Source organism: Leptodactylus fuscus, chromosome 4, assembly GCF_031893055.1.
Source record: "Leptodactylus fuscus isolate aLepFus1 chromosome 4, aLepFus1.hap2, whole genome shotgun sequence".
Lineage (NCBI taxonomy): Eukaryota > Metazoa > Chordata > Amphibia > Anura > Leptodactylidae > Leptodactylus > Leptodactylus fuscus.
In genome coordinates, this window is record NC_134268.1 from 222,500,184 (window position 1) to 222,517,397 (window position 17,214).

At 47.2% G+C, this 17,214-nt stretch overlaps 1 protein-coding gene across 1 annotated transcript in view; it reads right to left on the bottom strand.

The window, feature by feature from the left end:
• Nucleotides 1-14,330, bottom strand: part of LOC142199980 (unconventional myosin-Ig-like) — a 103,136-nt gene extending 88,806 nt beyond the window's left edge. The window contains exons 1-6 of the mRNA XM_075269923.1: nt 14,216-14,330; nt 6,349-6,557; nt 5,679-5,772; nt 4,051-4,216; nt 3,866-3,919; nt 3,520-3,615 (exon numbers count right to left, since the gene is read on the bottom strand). Of these exons, the coding sequence (XP_075126024.1) occupies nt 3,520-3,615; nt 3,866-3,919; nt 4,051-4,216; nt 5,679-5,772; nt 6,349-6,557; nt 14,216-14,310 (714 nt within the window). The 5' untranslated portion in view covers nt 14,311-14,330. The remainder of the gene's footprint in view (nt 1-3,519; nt 3,616-3,865; nt 3,920-4,050; nt 4,217-5,678; nt 5,773-6,348; nt 6,558-14,215) is intronic.
• Between the last annotated feature and the right edge of the window lie 2,884 nt (nt 14,331-17,214).

Sequence of the window (17,214 nt, forward strand, 5' to 3'; positions counted from 1 at the left end):
ACAGTGATGTCACAGTACAGAGATAATACACACAGTGATGTCACAGTACAGGATAATACACACAGTGATGTCACAGTACAGAGATAATACACACAGTGATGTCACAGTACAGGATAATACACACAGTGATGTCACAGTACAGAGATAATACACACAGTGATGTCACAGTACAGGATAATACACACAGTGATGTCACAGTACAGGATAATACACACAGTGATGTCACAGTACAGGATAATACACACAGTGATGTCACAGTACAGAGATAATACACACAGTGATGTCACAGTACAGAGATAATACACACAGTGATGTCACAATACAGAGATAATACACACAGTGATGTCACAGTACAGAGATAATACACACAGTGATGTCACAGTACAGGATAATACACACAGTGATGTCACAGTACAGGATAATACACACAGTGATGTCACAGTACAGGATAATACACACAGTGATGTCACAGTACAGAGATAATACACACAGTGATGTCACAGTACAGGGGTAATACACACAGTGATGTCACAGTACAGAGATAATAAGCACAGTGATGTCACAGTACAGGATAATACACACAGTGATGTCACAGTACAGAGATAATACACACAGTGATGTCACAGTACAGAGATAATACACACAGTGATGTCACAGTACAGGGGTAATACACACAGTGATGTCACAGTACAGAGATAATACACACAGTGATGTCACAGTACAGAGATAATACACACAGTGATGTCACAGTATAGGATAATACGCACAGTGATGTCACAGTACAGGATAATACACACAGTGATGTCACAGTACAGAGATAATACACACAGTGATGTCACAGTACAGGATAATACACACAGTGATGTCACAGTACAGAGATAATACACACAGTGATGTCACAGTACAGAGATAATACACACAGTGATGTCACAGTACAGGGGTAATACACACAGTGATGTCACAGTACAGAGATAATACACACAGTGATGTCACAGTACAGAGATAATACACACAGTGATGTCACAGTACAGGGGTAATACACACAGTGATGTCACAGTACAGAGATAATACACACAGTGATGTCACAGTATAGGATAATACGCACAGTGATGTCACAGTACAGAGATAATACACACAGTGATGTCACAGTACAGGATAATACACACAGTGATGTCACAGTACAGAGATAATACACACAGTGATGTCACAGTACAGAGATAATACACACAGTGATGTCACAGTACAGGATAATACACACAGTGATGTCACAGTACAGGATAATACACACAGTGATGTCACAGTACAGGATAATACACACAGTGATGTCACAGTACAGGGATAATACACACAGTGATGTCACAGAACAGGATAATACACACAGTGATGTCACAGTACAGAGATAATACACACAGTGATGTCACAGTACAGAGATAATACACACAGTGATGTCACAGTACAGAGATAACACACACAGTGATGTCACAGTACAGAGATAATACACACAGTGATGTCACAGTACAGAGATAACACACACAGTGATGTCACAGTACAGGATAATACACACAGTGATGTCACAGTACAGAGATAATACACACAGTGATGTCACAGTACAGGGATAATACACACAGTGATGTCACAGTACAGGATATACACACAGTGATGTCACAGTACAGAGATAATACACACAGTGATGTCACAGTACAGGATAATACACACAGTGATGTCACAGTACAGGATAATACACACAGTGATGTCACAGTACAGGGATAATACACACAGTGATGTCACAGTACAGGATAATACACACAGTGATGTCACAGTACAGGATAATACACACAGTGATGTCACAGTACAGGATAATACACACAGTGATGTCACAGTACAGAATAATACACACAGTGATGTCACAGTACAGGATAATACACACAGTGATGTCACAGTACAGAGATAATACACACAGTGATGTCACAGTACAGGATAATACACACAGTGATGTCACAGTACAGAGATAATACACACAGTGATGTCACAGTACAGAGATAATACACACAGTGATGTCACAGTACAGAGATAATACACACAGTGATGTCACAGTACAGAGATAACACACACAGTGATGTCACAGTACAGAGATAACACACACAGTGATGTCACAGTACAGAGATAATACACACAGTGATGTCACAGTACAGGATAATACACACAGTGATGTCACAGTACAGGATAATACACACAGTGATGTCACAGTACAGGATAATACACACAGTGATGTCACAGTACAGGATAATACACACAGTGATGTCACAGTACAGGATAATACACACAGTGATGTCACAGTACAGAGATAATACACACAGTGATGTCACAGTACAGGATATACACACAGTGATGTCACAGTACAGAGATAATACACACAGTGATGTCACAGTACAGGATAATACACACAGTGATGTCACAGTACAGGATAATACACACAGTGATGTCACAGTACAGGGATAATACACACAGTGATGTCACAGTACAGGATAATACACACAGTGATGTCACAGTACAGGATAATACACACAGTGATGTCACAGTACAGGATAATACACATAGTGATGTCACAGTACAGGGATAATACACACAGTGATGTCACAGTACAGGATAATACACACTGATGTCACAGTACAGGATAATACACACAGTGATGTCACAGTACAGGGATAATACACACAGTGATGTCACAGTACAGGATAATACACACAGTGATGTCACAGTACAGAGATAATACACACAGTGATGTCACAGTACAGGATAATACACACAGTGATGTCACAGTACAGGATAATACACACAGTGATGTCACAGTACAGGATAATACACACAGTGATGTCACAGTACAGGATAATACACACAGTGATGTCACAGTACAGGATAATACACACAGTGATGTCACAGTTTTGCTTGTGGCCGGTGTCTTCACCGCCCTTCCATAGTGAGAGGATGTATAGGAGCAGAGCTGAGGAGAGCGCCCCCTACTGCCTAGGGAAGCCTGGAGCGTTTACTACCACAATGCTTTACATGTCAGATCCCGGACAATCCTGGGTAAAGAGAGCAAGGAGACTGGCACATGGAATAGCCCCAAGCACTGGAGGAACCGTCACTAGGCTCCCCCCAGGTCTGCAGTGACCTACTACGTATAACCCGCACCTCCATATTGTGTGCTAGTTGTTGGTTGCCATTACTTTACTCACAACTCCGTGTGTCCTGAGTCCTCATCTGTAACTATCAACAAGCCGTCACTATCACCCCAGCCCAGGAGGTGAACTGGAGGAAGTGGGTGAGATGACTGCCATCCCGGGGTCCCTCCAATGACCTCCTGCAGACCGTGCACCAGATGCGTCACGTCACATCATATATATATATACACACACACACACACACACACACAGTATATACATGCTACAGAAACAACATGAACAGATAATTGCACAAGCCCATCTACACATGCACAGCACCACATCACTGGTAACTTACATTGTTGGTAGCGCCCTCTCTGGTGAAGGCATATAATGCGGGGTCCCTCTGCAGGTGGTACGAGCTCAGTAATGTGTCAGGAGCCCCCAGGAGAAGCTACAAGGAGATTGTCAGAAGACATTCATTACAAGAATAGACTTTACATCAGGACATGAGCGGGGGCAGTAAGACGACTGGCCAGTATACGGACACCAGCATCCTTGGGCCTATAAGGTCTCCCGGGGCCCCACTGGTGGTAGAAGCCAGCTGGAGAATATACAGCTACTCTATACCTTGTGCACATCATTATACTATGGCCACCTAGTCCTCTAGGTCTCCAGCAGTACAACCCCCACCAGCCACACACCTGGTAAAACGAGTGGAAGTTTCTTTCCCCCGGCTGCTGCTTCAGGACCCGAGACTGGAAGGAGAAGGAAGGAGACAATGAAAGGTTTGTCCTACGGTCCATGCCAAGCTGGAGAGCACATTTCAGGCAATGATGGTCCATGCCAAGGTTGAGGCCACATTTCAGGCCATGATTCCTCCTCTCACCTTCTCCAGCAGATAGTTGTTGATGTGTCCTCCGGTCGGGTCACCCTTGAAGTCAAAGTTGATGTCCATGTATTTACCGAATCTGCTAGAGTTATCATTGCGGTTGGTTTTCGCATTTCCGAAGGCTTCAAGGACACAGTTGGACTTCAGCAAAACGTTCTTCACCCTGTAACGGATGAGACATGGAGATGACCCGAGCGGTGTCTATAGTAGAAGTGATTGGTGTATTGTGGTAATAATTACAGTACATACACATAGCACGTGTCCTACTGGCCTGCACAATCACAGCTAAAGAACTGGATCAGAAGACGAAAGTGGGACCGTGATGGGATCTACAACCAGGCCTCACAGCAGTGTGAACATTGAGGACCAGGAGACTGGTTGTGAGCAATAATACCAAAAAAATATGCTTAACCCAGGGCAATATCTCTTATTGATCAGCATGTTCTGAGCTGCAGCCCTGGATCAGATGGTGTCGTTGGGACCATGATGGGATCTACGACCAAAGTGTGGTTATTCTGAAGAACAGGAGCCCGGTCCAAAGAGTAACAGACCTGACTGGTCAGCAGATAATGAGCTTCATCCTAGGATTAGGTGATGTCCAGTAGGTGGGACCGTGATGGGATCTACAGCCAGGCCTCACAGCAAAGTGTGAGAATTCTGCAGAATAATGACCGGTCATCAGATTATGAGCTTCATCCTAGGATCAAGTGATGTCCAGTAGGTGGGACCGTGGTGGGATCTACAGCCAGGCCTCACAGCAAAGTGTGACTATTCTGAAGAATACTGACCGGTCAGTAGATTATGAGCTTCATCCTAGGATTAGGTGATGTCCAGTAGGTGGGACCGTGGTGGGATCTACATCCAGGCCTCGCAGCTTATTAAGAGGCCCAGCAATGTTGCAGTGAGTAGACCAGCAGGACTGGAGATAATCTGCACCATTATAATGTATGTCTGCCTTTATGAGACATAGTAGGGTGTGTGTCACTGATATGGCCCCTGGGACAATGGAAACTGACCTCACCAACTGTATCAGATACTGGAGAACTCAATCCCACAGGAACAGTTGATTTGGTGGTCCAGATAGGCCAAGCTTTACAGAAAATAGGGCAATTGGCCACCGGCTTTGACCCATGAAACATAACCTGACACTCATGGCTCCTGCAGGGATTATAGCCGTATTCTACAGGCACTATATAGCTCTCAGAAAATAATGGTTCTCCTTATCCAGCAGGTGCGCGGAGACTTACATGGAATGCTCTCTCCTCCAAAAGGAAGAACTCCGCCTCCCTAGCGCCACCTATAGACAGCTAGCCTGTAAGCCAGTGTCAGACCCATTAAGGAGCCTTCAAATACGTCTAAGAGAATTCGCCAAACCAGAGAGGGGTCTGGTCACGTCGTAGGCCTCTATAATAGTCAGACATTGACTTACAGGGTAGATAGCTATAGGGGGCGCAATAGAGACAGTATTATTCACTATAGAGAACGCTGTGTTATACACATTACACGCCACAATTATTAGGGTAGAAATAGGGCAGTGTTATAGCCCCCTCCACAAATACAGGGCGGGAGGGTCCCGCTTACCCATTTGGCCCAGAGGCTTCCAAACGGACTAGCCCCCAACTCACCTTTCGACCTCCTCTCGTTGCGTGGGGTTGGTTATGGCTGCGATGTACTGCATGATGTACTTGCTGGCTTCAGTTTTCCCTGCACCGCTTTCACCTGTGGGAAGAAACAAAATCAGATTGAATACCAGTTGTTTAGCCTGCGCCAGTGTCAGAATGAGACCCCAATGTCAGGATGAGACCCCAATGTCAGGATGAGACCCCAATGTCAGAATGAGACCCCAATGTCAGAATGAGACCCCAATGTCAGGATGAGACCCCAATGTCAGAATGAGACCCCAATGTCAGAATGAGACCCCAATGTCAGGATGAGACCCCAATGTCAGAATGAGACCCCAATGTCAGGATGAGACCCCAATGTCAGGATGAGACCCCAATGTCAGAATGAGACCCCAGTGTCAGGATGAGACCCCAATGTCAGAACGAGACCCCCGACTGCAGTTATTAGACAGCCCCCTCCTCCATTCTGGTTGTATATTTAGGGAGAATACGAAATACACTAAGTATATCTGAGAATACAGGCTGGCACACTGCTGCACTACTACTTCTGGCCAGTGGGGGCAGTGCAGAGACATTCTATAAGCAGATTGGCCATTTGTAGACTATTTTAGGGCACAATCATTATACATGGATGCAGATTTCAGCAGTGAGAGACCCGGACGAGGACACACACCTGATATAACAATACACGTGTCCTTTGCTCTGCGCTTCATGGCCTTGTAGGCGGCATCTGCGATGGCGTAGAGATGTGGCGGCCTCTCGTACAGCTCTCTCCCCCGGTAGTATTCAATCATTTCTTTTCCATACAGCTCCATGTTTTTATAAGGGTTTACAGACACGACGACTTCCCCGATATACGTGTAGATCCTGCCGCACTCAAACCTGCAGAGACATGAAAGATTGTCAGGTGTATCTAAGCCTGTCATGTGGGATACAGCCTACAGCTCCACTGTATCTAGTATGTGCGATATAAACCAGGGACAGGGAGATACCAATATAGTGTCCTCCAAGTGGGAGCAAAGACTGTGCAGTGGTCTCACTGATAACAAAGACGTCACTATCACACCGCACCAGAATGTCCTGCTGTGCCCGGAATACACAGCCTAGTATAAAGGGGAAAAGGCCTGGGTGTAATATATCATACTCCAGAGCTGCGCTCACTATTCTGCTGGTACAGTCAGTGTATACATACATTACATTACTTATCCTGTATTATACTCCAGAGCTGTGCTCACTACTCTGCTGGTACAGTCACTGTGTACATACATTACATTACTTATCCTGTATTATACTCCAGAGCTGCAATCATAATTCTGCTGGTACAGTCACTGTGTACATACATTACATTACTTATCCTGTATTATACTCCAGAGCTGCGCTCACTACTCTGCTGGTACAGTCACTGTGTACATACATTACATTACTTATCCTGTATTATACTCCAGAGCTGCAATCATAATTCGGCTGGTACAGTCACTGTGTACATACATTACATTACTTATCCTGTATTATACCCCAGAGCTGCGCTCACTATTCTGCTGGTACAGTCACTGTGTACATACATTACATTACTTATCCTGTATTATACTCCAGAGCTGCGCTCACTATTCTGCTGTTACAGTCACTGTGTACATACATTACATTACTTATCCTGTATTATACTCCAGAGCTGCGCTCACTACTCTGCTGGTACAGTCACTGTGTACATACATTACATTACTTATCCTGTATTATACTCCAGAGCTGCAATCATAATTCGGCTGGTACAGTCACTGTGTACATACATTACATTACTTATCCTGTATTATACCCCAGAGCTGCGCTCACTATTCTGCTGGTACAGTCACTGTGTACATACATTACATTACTTATCCTGTATTATACTCCAGAGCTGCGCTCACTATTCTGCTGTTACAGTCACTGTGTACATACATTACATTACTTATCCTGTATTATACTCCAGAGCTGCACTCACTATTCTGCTGGTGCAGTCACTGTGTACATACATTACATTACTTATCCTGTATTATACTCCAGAGCTGCGCTCACTATTCTGCTGCTACAGTCACTGTGTACATACATTACATTACTTATCCTGTATTATACTCCAGAGCTGCGCTCACTATTCTGCTGGTACAGTCACTGTGTACATACATTACATTACTTATCCTGTATTATACTCCAGAGCTGCGCTCACTATTCTGCTGGTGCAGTCACTGTGTACATACATTACATTACTTATCCTGTATTATACTCCAGAGCTGCGCTCACTATTCTGCTGGTACAGTCACTGTGTACATACACTACATTACTTATCCTGTACTATACTCCAGAGCTGCGCTCACTATTCTGCTGGTACAGTCACTGTGTACATACATTACATTACTTATCCTGTACTATACCCCAGAGCTGCGCTCACTATTCTGCTGGTACAGTCACTGTGTACATACACTACATTACTTATCCTGTACTATACCCCAGAGCTGCGCTCACTATTCTGCTGGTACAGTCACTGTGTACATACATTACATTACTTATCCTGTATTATACTCCAGAGCTGCGCTCACTATTCTGCTGGTACAGTCACTGTGTACATACATTACATTACTTATCCTGTATTATACCCCAGAGCTGCGCTCACTATTCTGCTGGTGCAGTCACTGTGTACATACATTACATTACTTATCCTGTATTATACTCCAGAGCTGCGCTCACTATTCTGCTGGTGCAGTCACTGTGTACATACATTACATTACTTATCCTGTATTATACTCCAGAGCTGCGCTCACTATTCTGCTGGTACAGTCACTGTGTACATACATTACATTACTTATCCTGTATTATACTCCAGAGCTGCGCTCACTATTCTGCTGGTACAGTCACTGTGTACATACATTACATTACTTATCCTGTATTATACTCCAGAGCTGCGCTCACTATTCTGCTGGTGCAGTCACTGTGTACATACATTACATTACTTATCCTGTATTATACTCCAGAGCTGCGCTCACTATTCTGCTGGTACAGTCACTGTGTACATACATTACATTACTTATCCTGTATTATACTCCAGAGCTGCGCTCACTATTCTGCTGGTACAGTCACTGTGTACATACATTACATTACTTATCCTGTATTATACTCCAGAGCTGCGCTCACTATTCTGCTGGTGCAGTCACTGTGTACATACATTACATTACTTATCCTGTATTATACTCCAGAGCTGCGCTCACTATTCTGCTGGTACAGTCACTGTGTACATACATTACATTACTTATCCTGTATTATACTCCAGAACTGCGCTCACTATTCTGCTGGTACAGTCACTGTGTACATACATTACATTACTTATCCTGTATTATACTCCAGAGCTGCACTCACTATTCTGCTGGTACAGTCACTGTGTACATACATTACATTACTTATCCTGTATTATACTCCAGAGCTGCGCTCACTATTCTGCTGGTGCAGTCACTGTGTACATACCCTATTTCCCCAAAAATAAGACAGTGTCTTATATTAAATTCTCTTCCAAAATATATGAACTGTCTTATTTTCGGGGGATGTCTTATGGACAGGCTGGAGCGAGGGACAATCGGCAGTCATGCCGGCGCTTCCTTAACGGAGTGCTGGCATGACTGCCGGTTGTAGGTGGTGCAAGAGGTGGTGGTGGTGGGGGAGGTATGCTAGTTACCTTCCCCATCTTCATAGCAGCGCTGGTGCTGCTGTTGGTCACGGTGGTGGAAGTGGTTGGCGGGGCTTAGCAGAGATTAGCCAGGCTTCTGGCGGTTGTGCCGGAGAGCCTCACTTAGTGGGCATTGCAGCCGGCTGAACGCTGTGCTCCGTGTGCACAGAAAAGCTGGCTGCCTCCTCTGCTGTGATACCACTGTTCCGGCGCTGTGGGATCTTACAGCAGCAGGAACAGTGGTATCACAGCAGAGGCAGCAGCCGGCATACCTGTGCACACGGAACATCGTGCACAGTGTTCTGCCGGCTGCAGTGTTTTTGGGGATGTCTTATTTTCGGGGGGGGGGGGGGGGGGGTTGGGGGGTGCCTTATATTAGGCAATTTAACAAAACCTCCCCCCATACCTTACTTTTGGGGGATGTCTTATTTTTGGGGAAACAGGGTACATTACATTACTTATCCTGTATTATGCTCCAGAGCTGCGCTCACTATTCTGCTGCCACATTAACTATATAGAATAAGCAATGTAATGTTTGTACACAGTGACTGCACCAGCAGAATAGTGAGCGCAGCTCTGGAGTATAATACAGGGTAAGTAATGTAATGTATGTACACAGCGACTGCACCAGCAGAATAGTGAGCACAGCTCTGGGGTATAATACAGGATAAGTAATGTAATGTATGTACACAGTGACTACACCAGCAGAATAGTGAGCGCAGCTCTGGGGTATAATACAGGATAAGTAATGTAATGTAATGTATGTACACAGTGACTGCACCAGCAGAATAGGGAGCGCAGCTCTGGAGTATAATACAGGATAAGTAATGTAATGTATGTACACAGTGACTGCACCAGCAGAATAGTGAGCGCAGCTCTGGAGTATAATACAGGATAAGTAATGTAATGTATGTACACAGTGACTGCACCAGCAGAATAGTGAGTGCAGCTCTGGAGTATAATACAGGATAAGTAATGTAATGTATGTACACAGTGACTGTACCAGCAGAATAGTGAGCGCAGCTCTGGAGTATAATACAGGATAAGTAATGTAATGTATGTACACAGTGACTGTACCAGCAGAATAGTGAGCGCAGCTCTGGGGTATAATACAGGATAAGTAATGTAATGTATGTACACAGTGACTGCACCAGCAGAATAGTGAGCGCAGCTCTGGGGTATAATACAGGATAAGTAATGTAATGTATGTACACAGTGACTGTACCAGCAGAATAGTGAGCGCAGCTCTGGAGTATAGTACAGGATAAGTAATGTAATGTATGTACACAGTGACCGTACCAGCAGAATAGTGAGCCCAGCTCTGGGGTATAATACAGGATAAGTAATGTAATGTATGTACACAGTGACCGTACCAGCAGAATAGTGAGCCCAGCTCTGGAGTATAATACAGGATAAGTAATGTAATGTAATGTATGTACACAGTGACTGCACCAGCAGAATAGGGAGCGCAGCTCTGGAGTATAATACAGGATAAGTAATGTAATGTATGTACACAGTGACTGCACCAGCAGAATAGTGAGCGCAGCTCTGGAGTATAATACAGGATAAGTAATGTAATGTATGTACACAGTGACTGCACCAGCAGAATAGTGAGTGCAGCTCTGGAGTATAATACAGGATAAGTAATGTAATGTATGTACACAGTGACTGTACCAGCAGAATAGTGAGCGCAGCTCTGGAGTATAATACAGGATAAGTAATGTAATGTATGTACACAGTGACTGTACCAGCAGAATAGTGAGCGCAGCTCTGGGGTATAATACAGGATAAGTAATGTAATGTATGTACACAGTGACTGCACCAGCAGAATAGTGAGCGCAGCTCTGGGGTATAATACAGGATAAGTAATGTAATGTATGTACACAGTGACTGTACCAGCAGAATAGTGAGCGCAGCTCTGGAGTATAGTACAGGATAAGTAATGTAATGTATGTACACAGTGACCGTACCAGCAGAATAGTGAGCGCAGCTCTGGAGTATAATACAGGATAAGTAATGTAATGTATGTACACAGTGACCGTACCAGCAGAATAGTGAGCGCAGCTCTGGAGTATAATACAGGATAAGTAATGTAATGTATGTACACAGTGACTTCACCAGCAGAATAGTGAGCGCAGCTCTGGAGTATAATACAGGATAAGTAATGTAATGTATGTACACAGTGACTGCACCAGCAGAATAGTGAGCGCAGCTCTGGAGTATAATACAGGATAAGTAATGTAATGTATGTACACAGTGACTGTACCAGCAGAATAGTGAGCTCAGCTCTGGAGTATAATACAGGATAAGTAATGTAATGTATGTACACAGTGACTGCACCAGCAGAATAGTGAGCACAGCTCTGGAGTATAATACAGGATAAGTAATGTAATGTATGTACACAGTGACTGTACCAGCAGAATAGTGAGTGCAGCTCTGGAGTATAATACAGGATAAGTAATGTAATGTATGTACACAGTGACTGCACCAGCAGAATAGTGAGCGCAGCTCTGGAGTATAATACAGGATAAGTAATGTAATGTATGTACAGAGTGACTGTACCAGCAGAATAGTGAGCGCAGCTCTGGAGTATAATACAGGATAAGTAATGTAATGTATGTACACAGTGACTACACCAGCAGAATAGTGAGTGCAGCTCTGGAGTATAATACAGGATAAGTAATGTAATGTATGTACACAGTGACTGCACCAGCAGAATAGTGAGCGCAGCTCTGGGGTATAATACAGGATAAGTAATGTAATGTATGTACACAGTGACTGCACCAGCAGAATAGTGAGCACAGCTCTGGAGTATAATACAGGATAAGTAATGTAATGTATGTACACAGTGACTGCACCAGCAGAATAGTGAGCACAGCTCTGGAGTATAATACAGGATAAGTAATGTAATGTATGTACACAGTGACTGCACCAGCAGAATAGTGAGCGCAGCTCTGGAGTATATAATACAGGATAAGTAATGTAATGTATGTACACAGTGACTGTACCAGCAGAATAGCAGATCAGTACTACTTGCAGTCTCTCAGTTGATGATTCTCTTATGTTCCTGGACACATGGCTATATCTCTTCTTCTATTACTCTTTGGCTCTTTCTCTAGACGTTCTCCTCGCTCTAGCTGGCAGTCTGTCTCTGGGCACCACACTGCGATCTCTTCTGTCTGACTCTCCACTCTCGGTCAGCACTCCATGCTCTCTCCATCTTGCTCTAGGGTATCTGGCTCTTTGGGGTCTTGTTATTTGGACTCTTCTTGCCCTCCATGTGGTCTCGGCCTCATTGCCTTTGGTTCATTCTATAGTCTATAGCAGTACAGCGACATCTAGTGGCCACAACTAGACCTCACCTAGTCCTCTGCCCTCCACACAGGTCGCCTTACACCAAAATACCAGGAAACTGACCCTACTGTGCCCTCCCCAGACCCGGGAGAATAACCTGGGGTACGGTCAGTCACATGACACATCCCCCATCCATGTTACTATAGCCATATCCCAAATACTTGGACATTTCTCTTTGCCGCATTCACCCTGGGACAGTTTTGTATAGGAGACCCCCACCCCGGTCTGATAGGGTGCAGCAGTGTACCCCACCTGTGGTGCCCATAGTCCGCCCCTTACACGGCCCTGGCACATTATGGTCGCCGTCTCCCACATTATGGGCCTTGGGTGTGTGTCTGAGCAGATGGAGCTCGGCGAGTTGTGGTCTCTGCTGACACGTTACCCGCCCATGATCTGTCTATGATGTCAGTGGTGACACGTGCCGACCGCGGTGCATCACATAAACCAATGTAATGGAGCATATACAGCGATGCATACACAGTGCTGTGCAAAAGTTACAGGCAGGTATGGGGAAAATGCTTTTCTTTATTCACTTTATAAAATAAACAATTAACCCTTCCATTTCTGAATACATTCATACTGTACAAAATTCTTACACACCTGCCTAAATGTTTTGCACAGCGCCAACATATACAGTATATACTCACAGATCAGCCACCGGCCTATATTGTATACCTCCTCCAAGGTCTGGACTCCATTAGATCCCCTGTGATATCTGGCGGCCGCTCCCGTTCTATAAGCGGCTCAGCGCGGCCTCGCACTTGTTCTCCAGAACAGATGATCAGACTGAGACCTGGGAATCTGGAGCCGGGTCGTCACCTTCAGCTCTTTGCCATGTTCCTCTCCTGCTGATGGAGGCCACTGCCATTAGGGGGCACCGCTGACATGATGGGGGTACTGGGTTTGTAGGTGGCACATGATGCCAGGACACAAGCTTTCCAGCAGACCCCTGACCAGATCATCAAACTGCCTCTGTTGGCGCCATCATTTCTTCAGGTAAGTGACACGCACCCCCGGCCATCTCCATGACGTATAATGTAATCCATTGCTTTTCTTGCATTGCTCCATAGTCCAGCTCTGTTGCTCATTGAAGGTGCTGTCATTGGTGAGCAGGGGTCAGAATGGGCAGTCTGGGGTCACATTGGCTCCCAGGCCCTGGTTTCTGGTGGACACCAGTATTATATATTACATATGGCAGGACGGAGCCATTGCTACACAGAGTGACCAAAGACATGGACATCAATAACCCCAGCCTGATCCAGAGCGCATGAAATCTCAGAAATGGAAGACCCCTAGATCACCTGATAAATGGGGATTCTGCCCAAATTTCAATGTGTCCTATGGTCCATACACCATATGTGGAGGATCTGATCCGATCTCATCATATCCCTGGGCCCGGGTTGGGATGGTCTATAAGGCTGAGTCGTAAAATTTTAGAAATCTGACATAGTCCCCCCCCCTAAAATGCAGCTGCTTCCTTACAGGAGTCTCTTCTACCTACCTGAGCTTCAGATTGGCCATAAAGTCCTCCATGGTCACGTTGTCCAAGAGAACAAAGTCGGCTTTCCCAAACTCCAGGCTCTCCTGCTCCGCCATCCCGACACCGAGGAGGGGGCCTCACCCAATATGGAGGTGCGAATAAAATAAAGTGCGGGTTTAGAGCAAAAAATGCAACTGATGAGACAAGTGCACAGGAAGAGTGAGCAAAGCGAGAGCCGGGCCCGCCACTTCCTGGTGCGGTTTCAGGCGGGGACCTTTGAAGGGAAGTTGAGAGATGTCTGTGCCGGCGGTGGATGGGGACAGCGAATGTCAGGAGACGAGACCACAGCTGACAGTCACTGACCACAGATCAAGGGGAGTATCTATGTGCAAGGTGACATCACCACCACAACACAATGTCACTACTGTGGTCAGAGCAAAGTATGTATGAATAAAGCCCTGGCGGCATTCACCCATGGGTGCTCAGGGAGCTGAACGTGGCAATAGATAGGCCATAGTAGGACACAGAACTGGAGAACGGTTGATGTGGTGCCAATGTATTAAAAATGGTGAAAAGGTGCGACCGTGTGACTACTGTGTTACCGTGTACCTCCTGACTACTGTGGTGTTCTAATAGATGAGCTACACAACAGCAAATAATCGATAACTAATAATCATATATGTCATGAGGAGAGATGAGCACCTCGCCTCAGGCAGCAGATCGTACAGACTGCACCAGCAAGGACACATGTGCAGCCGCTTCACATCACCCTCTGATAATTCACCGTAAGTTATAACTTTACTAGTAAAATGGGGAGAGTGGGATCTGAAGCTGCAGCTCATGTGTGATTGAAGTGGTGCCGCTCCCCACCAGTAACATTGCAGGTGTGGGGTGGGGGTGGGGGGATGAGCTGCACCGCTAGGGGAGCAGGTGGGGATGGGAAGCGGCTGCTTCTGCAGCCTTTGAGATGCCGATTCACTCACACAGGAGATCCTGAGCTGTTAGCAAAGCAGTAAGTTACAGGTGGGCAGTGGTGGAGACCACAGGGATCTGTACTGGGAGGGGTGGAGACCACAGGGATCTGTACTGGGAGGGGTGGGGACCACAGGGATCTGTACTGGGAGAGGTGGAGACCAGAGGGATCTGTACTGGGAGGGGTGGGGACCACAAGGATCTGTACTGGGAGGGGTGGGGACCACAGGGATCTGTACTGGGAGGGGTGGGGACCACAAGGATCTGTACTGGGAGGGGTGGGAACCACAGGGATCTGTACTGGGAGGGGTGGGGACCACAAGGATCTGTACTGGGAGGGGTGGGGACCAAAGGGATCTGTACTGGGAGGGGTGGGGACCACAAGGATCTGCACTGGGAGGGGTGGGGACCACAAGGATCTGTACTGGGAGAGGTGGGGACTACAGGGATCTGTACTGGGAGAGGTGGGGACCACAGGGATCTGTACTGGGAGGGGTGGGGACCACAAGGATCTGCACTGGGAGGGGTGGGGACCACAAGGATCTGTACTGGGAGAGGTGGGGACCACAAGGATCTGTACTGGGAGAGGTGGGGACCACAGGGATCTGTACTGGGAGGGGTGGGGACCACAAGGATCTGTACTGGGAGGGGTGGGGACTACAGGGATTTGTACTGGGAGGGGGCCACAAGGATCTGTACTGGGAGAGGTGGGGGCCACAAGGATCTGTACTGGGAGGGGTGGGGACCACAAGGATCTGCACTGGGAGGGGTGGGGACCACAAGGATCTGTACTGGGAGGGGTGGGGACCACAAGGATCTGTACTGGGAGGGGTGGGGACCACAGGTATCTGTACTGGGAGGGGTGGGGACCACAGGGATCTGTACTGGGAGTGGTGGGGACCACAGGGATCTGTACTGGGAGGGGTGGGGACCACAGGGATCTCTGTACTGGGAGGGGTGGGGACCACAAGCATCTGTACTGGGAGAGGTGGGGACCACAAGGATCTGTACTGGGAGAGGTGGGGACCACAGGGATCTGTACTGGGAGGGGTGGGGACCACAGGGATCTGTACTGGGAGGGGTGGGGACTACAGGGATTTGTACTGGGAGGGGGCCACAAGGATCTGTACTGGGAGGGGTGGGGACCACAAGGATCTGCACTGGGAGGGGTGGGGACCACAAGGATCTGTACTGGGAGGGGTGGGGACCACAGGGATCTGTACTGGGAGGGGTGGGGACCACAGGTATCTGTACTGGGAGGGGTGGGGACCACAGGGATCTGTACTGGGAGTGGTGGGGACCACAAGCATCTGTACTGGGAGAGGTGGGGACCACAAGGATCTGTACTGGGAGAGGTGGGGACCACAGGGATCTGTACTGGGAGGGGTGGGGACCACAGGGATCTGTACTGGGAGGGGTGGGGACTACAGGGATTTGTACTGGGAGGGGGCCACAAGGATCTGTACTGGGAGGGGTGGGGACCACAAGGATCTGTACTGGGAGGGGTGGGGACCACAAGGATCTGTACTGGGAGGGGTGGGGACCACAGGGATCTGTACTGGGAGGGGTGGGGACCACAGGGATCTGTACTGGGAGGGGTGGGGACCACAGGTATCTGTACTGGGAGGGGTGAGGACCACAGGGATCTGTACTGGGAGTGGTGGGGACCACAGGGATCTGTACTGGGAGGGGTGGGGACCACAGGGATCTCTGTACTGGGAGGGGTGGGGACCACAAGGATCTGTACTGGGAGAGGTGGGGACCACAAGGATCTGTACTGGGAGAGGTGGGGACCACAGGGATCTGTACTGGGAGGGGTGGGGACCACAGGGATCTGTACTGGGAGGGGTGGGGACCACAGGGATCTCTGTACTGGGAGGGGTGGGGACCACAAGCATCTGTACTGGGAGAGGTGGGGACCACAAGGATCTGTACTGGGAGAGGTGGGGACCACAGGGATCTGTACTGGGAGGGGTGGGGACCACAAGGATCTGTACTGGGAGGGGTGGGGACTACAGGGATTTGTACTGGGAGGGGGCCACAAGGAT